Below are 10,148 nucleotides of genomic sequence, written 5' to 3' on the forward strand. Positions count from 1 at the left end.
CCCGGGCTGATCCTGTGGAGGAGTTTCCCGGAATCCACTGGCAATGCCCCCCCCCCCCCCGCTCCCCGTCGCTCCCTGTCGGTGAGGACGCTCCGAGCCTCCTGCGGAGCCCCCTGTGCTGCCTGTCCTCGCTTCCCCGGGGGGAGGGGGTCCGCCCGCTGCGAGGAGCCTGAGGGGGGGTCCGCGACAGACGCCTGTGTTCTTCACCCGCCCCCCCCCCCCCCCGCCGCCGCACGGTCCTGGGGGCTGAGCATGGAAGTGATCGGTAGTAAGTGCTCCTCCCTCTCTTCCCCGCCCCCCCCCACCTCCCTACCCCCCCCCCAGCACCCCCCCCCACCTCCCTACCCCCCCCCCCTCCAGCAACCCCCACCCCCCCCACCCCAGCGGTTCTGTGCTGCATTTGCTGTGAGCACAGTTTCTAGGAAACTTTCAGACCTTTCCCCAACCCCCTCCCCAACGTCTCTGTACTTCAGGGAGGTCCCACCGCTCTCCTTCAGCTCCGTGTGTGTGTACTGTCCGTCCGTGTCCCTGTGCTGCACGCCGTGTGTATGTAAGTGTGCGTGGGTCTGTCTGTGTGTGTGTGTGTGTGTGTTTGTGAGTGAGTGTGTGTATGTGTCTGTGTGTGTGTGTGAGAGAGAGAGAGTGTGTGTCTGTCTTTCTGTGTGTGTGAGAGTGTGTGTGCGAGAGAGTGTGTGTGCGAGAGAGTGTGTGTGCGAGAGAGTGTGTGTGTGAGAGTGTGTGTGTGAGAGAGAGTGAGTGTGAGAGAGTGTGAGAGTGTGTGTGAGTGTGTGTGAGAGAGTGTGTGTGTGTATGAGTGAGAGAGTGTGTGTGTGTGTGTGTGTGAGAGAGAGAAAGTGTGTGTGAGAGAGAGAGAGCGTGTGTGTGTGTGTGTGAGAGAGAGAGCGTGTGTGTGTGTGTGTGTGAGTGTGAGTTTCACACACTACAACTGCCTGTCACTCCCTCTTGATCCCCGAATCTCCCCTCCGCCCCATTTTATCTGCCCCCGACACTGCCCTCCCCCCACTTCTGTCTGTCACACTTTCTCTCTCCCTCTGTGTGTCACACACTCTGGCCGTCTCTGTCCTTCCTCTGTCTGTCACACTTTCTCTCTCCCTCTGTGTGTCACACACTCTGGCCGTCTCTGTCCTTCCTCTGTCTGTCACACTTTCTCTCTGCTCTCCACCTCTCTCTCTCTCCCTTCCCTCTCCCTCTCGCTCCCCTCTGTCTGTTTGTCTGTGTCTGGTTCTTTCTCACGCTCTCTTTCTCTGTCCCTCTCGCAGTCCTTCCCTCATTTCCCGACCATCCACCTCTACCCTGACACTGTCATTGAACGCTCGGAGTTCGGTCAGGAAATGGGCTCCGCAAACAATAACATGTTCTGAGCACAAACACTTTTAGAGCGGTCATGTGAAGTATTCAGGGATTTTAAACAGCGTACGCGTGGGAGGGAGTTACAGACTGGAATCTGGTCGAGGGGGTTCGGTGGGGTTTATATACAGAATAACAGATACCCCCCGGGGAGGGAGTTACAGACTGGAATCTGGTCGAGGGGGTTCGGTGGGGTTTATATACAGAATAACAGATACCCCCCGGGGAGGGAGTTACAGACTGGAATCTGATCGAGGGGGTTCGGGGGGGGTTTATATACAGAATAACAGATACCCCCCGGGGAGGGAGTTACAGACTGGAATCTGATCGAGGGGGTTCGGGGGGGTTTATATACAGAATAACAGATAACCCCCGGGGAGGGAGTTACAGACTGGAATCTGATCGAGGGGTTCGGGGGGGGGTTTATATACAGAATAACAGATACCCCCCGGGGGAGGGAGTTACAGACTGGAATCTGATCGAGGGGGTTCGGGGGGGGTTTATATACAGAATAACAGATACCCCCCGGGGAGGGAGTTACAGACTGGAATCTGATCGAGGGGGTTCGGGGGGGGTTTATATACAGAATAACAGATACCCCCCGGGGAGGGAGTTACAGACTGGAATCTGATCGAGGGGGTTCGGGGGGGTTTATATACAGAATAACAGATACCCCCCCGGGAGGGAGTTACAGACTGGAATCTGATCGAGGGGGTTCGGGGGGGGTTTATATACAGAATAACAGATACCCCCCCGGGGAGGGAGTTACAGACTGGAATCTGATCGAGGGGGTTCGGGGGGGGTTTATATACAGAATAACAGATACCCCCCCCGGGGAGGGAGTTACAGACTGGAATCTGATCGAGGGGGTTCGGGGGGGTTTATATACAGAATAACAGATACCCCCCCCGGGGAGGGAGTTACAGACTGGAATCTGATCGAGGGGGTTCGGGGGGTTTATATACAGAATAACAGATACCCCCCGGGGAGGGAGTTACAGACTGGAATCTGATCGAGGGGGTTCGGGGGGGTTTATATACAGAATAATAGATACCCCCCCCCGGGAGGGAGTTACAGACTGGAATCTGATCGAGGGGGTTCGGGGGGGGTTTATATACAGAATAACAGATACCCCCCGGGGAGGGAGTTACAGACTGGAATCTGATCGAGGGGGTTCGGGGGGGGTTTATATACAGAATAACAGATACCCCCCGGGGAGGGAGTTACAGACTGGAATCTGATCGAGGGGGTTCGGGGGGGTTTATATACAGAATAACAGATACCCCCCCGGGAGGGAGTTACAGACTGGAATCTGATCGAGGGGGTTCGGGGGGGGTTTATATACAGAATAACAGATACCCCCCCGGGGAGGGAGTTACAGACTGGAATCTGATCGAGGGGGTTCGGGGGGGGTTTATATACAGAATAACAGATACCCCCCCGGGGAGGGAGTTACAGACTGGAATCTGATCGAGGGGGTTCGGGGGGGTTTATATACAGAATAACAGATACCCCCCCCGGGGAGGGAGTTACAGACTGGAATCTGATCGAGGGGGTTCGGGGGGTTTATATACAGAATAACAGATACCCCCCGGGGAGGGAGTTACAGACTGGAATCTGATCGAGGGGGTTCGGGGGGGTTTATATACAGAATAATAGATACCCCCCCCCGGGAGGGAGTTACAGACTGGAATCTGATCGAGGGGGTTCGGGGGGGGTTTATATACAGAATAACAGATACCCCCCGGGGAGGGAGTTACAGACTGGAATCTGATCGAGGGGGTTCGGGGGGGGTTTATATACAGAATAACAGATACCCCCCGGGGAGGGAGTTACAGACTGGAATCTGATCGAGGGGGTTCGGGGGGGTTTATATACAGAATAACAGATACCCCCCCGGGAGGGAGTTACAGACTGGAATCTGATCGAGGGGGTTCGGGGGGGGTTTATATACAGAATAACAGATACCCCCCCGGGGAGGGAGTTACAGACTGGAATCTGATCGAGGGGGTTCGGGGGGGGTTTATATACAGAATAACAGATACCCCCCCCGGGGAGGGAGTTACAGACTGGAATCTGATCGAGGGGGTTCGGGGGGGTTTATATACAGAATAACAGATACCCCCCCCGGGGAGGGAGTTACAGACTGGAATCTGATCGAGGGGGTTCGGGGGGTTTATATACAGAATAACAGATACCCCCCGGGGAGGGAGTTACAGACTGGAATCTGATCGAGGGGGTTCGGGGGGGTTTATATACAGAATAATAGATACCCCCCCCCGGGGAGGGAGTTACAGACTGGAATCTGTTCGGGGGGGTTTATATACAGAATAACAGATACCCCCCCAGGGAGGGAGTTACAGACTGGAATCTGATCGAGGGGGTTCGGGGGGGGTTTATATACAGAATAACAGATACCCCCCGGGGAGGGAGTTACAGGCGGGAATGTAAAATGGCGGGGGGTGACAGCGGGAACCTGCAGGAGGATTGCGCATAGCGAAATCTGACTGAGCCGCACAGGGCGCGCAGTCGGTGTCGTGCTTTCGCCGAGAGCGATGTGCAGAGCCGACTCGGAGACTGGGAATTGAGTCTGTGCCATTTCTGCGGTGAAGCGTTTCCGCATCATTAACTCCCAAAGCCAGAACAGGCAGGAACGAGGCTGGGCCCAGACGAGCCCCGCATTCCGCACATTCCACTCGACTGTGAACTGTCCTGTCGGCAACGCAGGGGAACCGGGGCTGGGCAGCGCTGAACCAACACAAGGGGCCATGAAACCTCAGCAGGTCTGGCAGCATCTGTGGCAGTTCATCAGAGCGAATGTTCCTGGCTCGGTCTCCCTTCCGCAACACTCTCGGTGCTGAATAAACACCGTACCATGTACAGTCACACCGCGAGTGAGCCTTACCCTGCTGAATACACACCGTACCCTGTACAGTCACACCGCGAGTGAGCCTTACCCTGCTGAATACACACCGTACCCTGTACAGTCACACCGCGAGTGAGCCTTACCCTGCTGAATAAACACCGTACCCTGTACGGTTACACAGTGAGTGAGCCTTACCCTGCTGAATACACACCATACCCTGTACGGTTACACAGTGAGTGAGCCTTACCCTGCTGAATACACACCGTACCCTGTACGGTTACACAGTGAGTGAGCCTTACCCTGCTGAATACACACCGTACCCTGTACGGTTACACAGTGAGTGAGCCTTACCCTGCTGAATACACACCGTACCCTGTACGGTTACACAGTGAGTGAGCCTTACCCTGCTGAATACACACCGTACCCTGTACGGTTACACAGTGAGTGAGCCTTACCCTGCTGAATACACACCGTACCCTGTATGGTTACACAGTGAGTGAGCCTTACCCTGTTGAATACACACCGTACCCTGTACGGTTACACAGTGAGTGAGCCTTACCCTGCTGAATACACACCGTACCCGGTACGGTTACAATGAATAGTTGCATCGTAGTTTGGCGACGGTGGCTGAAGTGTTGGGAATAACTACATTCACTGCATTCCCCCCCCCCCTCCCTTGTCTGTCCCCACTGACAGGAACGCACGCCCCTCGAGTCTCCACCCGGTCCAGGACCCGGTACCTGGCCTCCATCGCTGGCAAGATGTTGAAGATGGTACAGGAGCTGCTCCACCGATCCCAGCACCTGGTGGATCTCTATGTGAGTGGGCATTCCTGGCTTGGCGAACCCCTCCACCCCTCCCTACCCTCTTCCGACGTCCCGTCTCTGGGGGCCACTGGGAGTCAGTGGAGGGTTGCTTTGGGGTTGGGGGGGGTCTCCTGGCTGGTGGAGATGTGTCTCCCCAGAACCTGAAGCAGCCCGTCTCCAAATGCAACACGGTCTGGGCGGACAAGTGCCAAGGAACACTGGCACCACACAAATGCCAGGCTGTCTCCAATAACAGAGAACCTAACCATTGCCCCCCCCCCCACCCCTTGACGTTCAATGGTCTGCCCATCACCGAATCCTCCATCCTCCACCACCCCACCCAACCCACTACCAACATCCTGGGGGGGTCCCTATTGAGCAGAAACTGACCCGGGACCCCAGCCCCCATATTGATCCCGTGGCTACAAGGAACGGGTCAGAGGCTGGGAATCCCGCAGCGTGTAACTCCCGTCCTGACTCGCCCGCACGCTGCCACCCCCAACTCCAAAAGCCCGTCCCACCCAAAGTCGCGCACCACCCCCTCCCACCGGCAAAGACCCAGCTCGATCGAGACGCTGACCCACCCCCCCACAAAACTCAAACAACCCCCTCCCTCCCCCAGGCAGAGCCGCAGCAGTGTGCACCGTCTACGAGACCTGCCCCCACCCCCCCCCGCCAACTCAGTGGCCAACCAACTTCGCCAAAACCCCCCACCCACCACCCCGCCCCCCCCCCAAAAGAGGGGCAACCAACCTGGGTGTGGGGGGGGGGGGACCACCGATTACCCCTCGTCCCCCTCCGAGACGCCCCAACCCCTTCCCAAAACATCCTGAACGACACGGGCATGGTGTCCCCGGCCCACACACGGGGTGGCAAGGGGGAGTGCGGAAAACGACTGTGGGGCACTTCAAGATGGCGGCCCACCCCCTCCCTCGCACCCCTCCCCACCCCTCCAGGAGGTTTGTGGGGTGCATAGTGGTGGTGTTGGGGGGGTCACAGGGATAGCCACCCCCCCCCGCCCCCCCCCGCCACCGTGGGAAGGGATGGTGTGAGGGGAGGGTTTGGGGGAGGGGGAAGCGGCGCAGGTCATTTTTGTCACATCCTCGCGATGCACACCCGCCCCCCCCCCCACCCCCCACCGCAACCAAATCCCCGACTCCGTCTCTCTCTGTCTCTGTCTCTCTCTCTCTCTTCCAGAAAAGGCAGCAGGGACCCCCGTTCAACAGGCCGGGCTTCGCCATGCCGGGCCTCAGTCTCCGGGGGCTGCCGGAGGTGCCCCGAGCTGAGGGGAACCAGCGGGAGGAGGCGGAGGACGATGAGGCTCGTCTCCAGGCCGAGCACGAGGCCTACAGGGGCCTGGCGCACTACCTGAGGCTGGTGCTGGATGACCAGAGGGAGCTGAACCCCAGCGGCCAGGATCTGCACCAGGAGCTGGCGTATTTTGCTGTCAACGTGGAAGGCCTGGCTGTTAACCTCGGCCTGCTGCTGAGGGCCCTGGGGCACGAGGGCCCGGACGGGGTACACCTGGGCACGGGGCTGACTGGCGCCAGCGACTGGGACAAGAAACGGGCTGGACTGGTGGTCTGTACCCGTGGGGTACAATGGCTGCGGGCGTCGGAGGGTGATTTCTCAGCTTTGGTTTCCAGGTACAACTGAACCATCCAGGCCTCCCGAACCCACCTCGACCACCAGGGCAGGGAGGGCATCAGGGACAGAGCCACCAGACAGGACAGAGGGGCAGCCAGGGGAAGGGGGTTAACTTAACCTGGCCGTTCGCACCACAGGCGTCCGGCAGTGCCCGCTCCCTCAGCACTGACCCTCCGACAGTGCCTGCTCCCTCAGCACTGACCCTCTGACAGTGCCCGCTCCCTCAGCACTGACCCTCCGACAGTGCCCGCTCCCTCAGCACTGACCCTCTGACAGTGCCCACTCCCTCAGCGCTGACCCTCCGGCAGTGCCCGCTCCCTCAGCACTGACCCTCCGACAGTGCCCGCTCCCTCAGCACTGACCCTCCGACAGCGCCCACTCCCTCAGCACTGACCCTCCAACAACGCCCGCTCCCTCAGCGCTGACCCTCCGACAGTGCCCGCTCCCTCAGCACTGACCCTCCGACAGCGCCCACTCCCTCAGCACTGACCCTCCAACAACGCCCGCTCCCTCAGCGCTGACCCTCCGATAGTGCCCGCTCCCTCTGCGCTGAATCTCTGACAGTGCCCGCTCCCTCAGCACTGACCCTCCGACAGTGCCCGCTCCCTCAGCACTGACCCTCTGACAGTGCCCACTCCCTCAGCGCCGACCCTCTCACAGTGCCCGCTCCCTCAGCGCCGACCCTCCGACAGTGCCCGCTCCCTCAGCGCTGACCCTCCAACAGTGCCCGCTCCCTCTGCGCTGAATCTCTGACAGTGCCCGCTCCCTCAGCACTGACCCTCCGACAGTGCCCGCTCCCTCAGCACTCCCCCTCCCACAGTGCAATGTAACAGCATCAAGGAAGTGAGCTGGGTCCTGGACCCAAAGTGACAGCTGGTTGCTGGTGGCATGGTGGGGTTGGCGGGACGCCGTGCCAGTGCGAATGGGACGGGAGTCACATTTCCGAGCCCGAGAGCTACAGACCAGGGTATGGTTACCCCAAGGAGAGGTTTCGTCGTCTCGAATGGCAGCAGAGAGAGAGAGAGAGAGAGACACACGACAGAAACACCACAGGAAATAAAAGTGGGAATTTCCATCGGATTCTGCAGAATTCATTTGTTCCAAAGTGTGATTCATCACGGAGCAGCCCCCACCCCCATCACTGTCCCTGTTCCCCACCCTCCCCCCACCGCACACCCCCCACCCACATCACTGTCCCTGTTCCCCACCCTCCCCCCACCGCACACCCCCCACCCACATCACTGTCCCTGTTCCCCACCCGTCCATTCAATCGACCCGACTGACAACCCTCTGGGGACTCCCACACAACCCCCCCAATCAATCCCACTTCCGACAGTGCCCCCTCCCTCAGCACTGACCCTCCGACAGCGCCCACTCCCTCAGCGCTGACCCTCCGACAGCGCCCACTCCCTCAGCGCTGACCCTCCCACAGCGCCCGCTCCCTCAGCGCTGACCCTCCGACAGTGCCCACTCCCTCAGCACTGACCCTCCCACAGCCCGCTCCCTCAGCGCTGACCCTCCAACAGCGCCCACTCCCTCAGCGCTGACCCTCCCACAGCCCGCTCCCTCAGCGCTGACCCTCCGACAGCGCCCACTCCCTCAGCGCTGACCCTCCCACAGCCCGCTCCCTCAGCGCTGACCCTCCGACAGTGCCCGCTCCCGCGGCGCTGACCCTCCGACAGTGCCCGCTCCCTCGGCGCTGACCCTCCGACAGTGCCCGCTCCCTCTGCACTGACCCTCCGACAGTGCCTGCTCCCTCGGCACTGACCCTCTGATAGTGCCCGCTCCTTCGGTGCTGACCCTCGACAGCGCTGACCTTCCGACAGTGCCCCCTCCCTCGGCACTGACCCTCCGACAATGCGGCGCACCCTCAGCACTGACCCTCTGACAGTGCCCGCTCCCTCAGCGGTCCCTCCGACAGTGCGCGCTCCCTCAGCACTGACCCTCTGACAGTGCCCACTCCCTCAGCGCCGACCCTCTCACAGTGCCCGCTCCCTCAGCGCCGACCCTCCGACAGTGCCCGCTCCCTCAGCGCTGACCCTCCAACAGTGCCCGCTCCCTCTGCGCTGAATCTCTGACAGTGCCCGCTCCCTCAGCACTGACCCTCCGACAGTGCCCGCTCCCTCAGCACTCCCCCTCCCACAGTGCAATGTAACAGCATCAAGGAAGTGAGCTGGGTCCTGGACCCAAAGTGACAGCTGGTTGCTGGTGGCATGGTGGGGTTGGCGGGACGCCGTGCCAGTGCGAATGGGACGGGAGTCACATTTCCGAGCCCGAGAGCTACAGACCAGGGTATGGTTACCCCAAGGAGAGGTTTCGTCGTCTCGAATGGCAGCAGAGAGAGAGAGAGAGAGAGACACACGACAGAAACACCACAGGAAATAAAAGTGGGAATTTCCATCGGATTCTGCAGAATTCATTTGTTCCAAAGTGTGATTCATCACGGAGCAGCCCCCACCCCCATCACTGTCCCTGTTCCCCACCCTCCCCCCACCGCACACCCCCCACCCACATCACTGTCCCTGTTCCCCACCCTCCCCCCACCGCACACCCCCCACCCACATCACTGTCCCTGTTCCCCACCCGTCCATTCAATCGACCCGACTGACAACCCTCTGGGGACTCCCACACAACCCCCCCAATCAATCCCACTTCCGACAGTGCCCCCTCCCTCAGCACTGACCCTCCGACAGCGCCCACTCCCTCAGCGCTGACCCTCCGACAGCGCCCACTCCCTCAGCGCTGACCCTCCCACAGCGCCCGCTCCCTCAGCGCTGACCCTCCGACAGTGCCCACTCCCTCAGCACTGACCCTCCCACAGCCCGCTCCCTCAGCGCTGACCCTCCAACAGCGCCCACTCCCTCAGCGCTGACCCTCCCACAGCCCGCTCCCTCAGCGCTGACCCTCCGACAGCGCCCACTCCCTCAGCGCTGACCCTCCCACAGCCCGCTCCCTCAGCGCTGACCCTCCGACAGTGCCCGCTCCCGCGGCGCTGACCCTCCGACAGTGCCCGCTCCCTCGGCGCTGACCCTCCGACAGTGCCCGCTCCCTCTGCACTGACCCTCCGACAGTGCCTGCTCCCTCGGCACTGACCCTCTGATAGTGCCCGCTCCTTCGGTGCTGACCCTCGACAGCGCTGACCTTCCGACAGTGCCCCCTCCCTCGGCACTGACCCTCCGACAATGCGGCGCACCCTCAGCACTGACCCTCTGACAGTGCCCGCTCCCTCAGCGGTCCCTCCGACAGTGCGCGCTCCCTCAGCACTGACCCTCCGACAGTGCCCGCTCCTTCAGCGCTGACCCTCCGACAGCGCCCGCTCCGTCAGCGCCCGATCCCTTGGTGCGGACCCTCCAACAGCGCCCCATTCCGTCGGTACTGTCCCTCTGACAGTGCCCGCTCCCTCAGCGCTGACGCACTTTAAGAATGTCACCAAAGATGCTGGAAGGGAGGATGATGTTGAT

At 60.6% G+C, this 10,148-nt stretch overlaps 1 protein-coding gene across 3 annotated transcripts; it reads left to right on the forward strand.

Moving 5' to 3' along the window:
* The first annotated feature begins 69 nt into the window (after positions 1–69).
* On the forward strand, positions 70–7,767 carry LOC132207497 (cardiotrophin-2-like). Of its 3 annotated transcripts, none has more exons than XM_059643230.1 (3): positions 70–268; positions 4,931–5,052; positions 6,238–7,767. In XM_059643230.1, exons 1-3 carry the CDS (start codon positions 253–255, stop codon positions 6,694–6,696), a joined length of 597 nt encoding a protein of 198 aa, XP_059499213.1. In that variant the 5' UTR covers positions 70–252; the 3' UTR covers positions 6,697–7,767. The 3 variants fall into 3 exon arrangements, with proteins under 3 accessions (XP_059499213.1, XP_059499214.1, XP_059499215.1); XM_059643231.1 differs by having other exon boundaries at positions 70–265; XM_059643232.1 differs by lacking the exon at positions 70–268 and adding an exon at positions 3,816–4,151.
* Positions 7,768–10,148: the final 2,381 nt, after the last annotated feature.

The sequence above is a fragment of the Stegostoma tigrinum genome, chromosome 50, assembly GCF_030684315.1.
Source record: "Stegostoma tigrinum isolate sSteTig4 chromosome 50, sSteTig4.hap1, whole genome shotgun sequence".
Taxonomy (NCBI): Eukaryota; Metazoa; Chordata; class Chondrichthyes; order Orectolobiformes; family Stegostomatidae; genus Stegostoma; species Stegostoma tigrinum.

What these genes read in the sequence shown, in the direction of transcription:
- LOC132207497 (XM_059643230.1), top strand. An exon ending in AGCACCTGGTGGATCTCTAT is followed by an intron (nt 5,053 to 6,237) that starts GTGAGTGGGCAT and finishes TCTCTCTTCCAG; the next exon opens with AAAAGGCAGCAGGGACCCCC.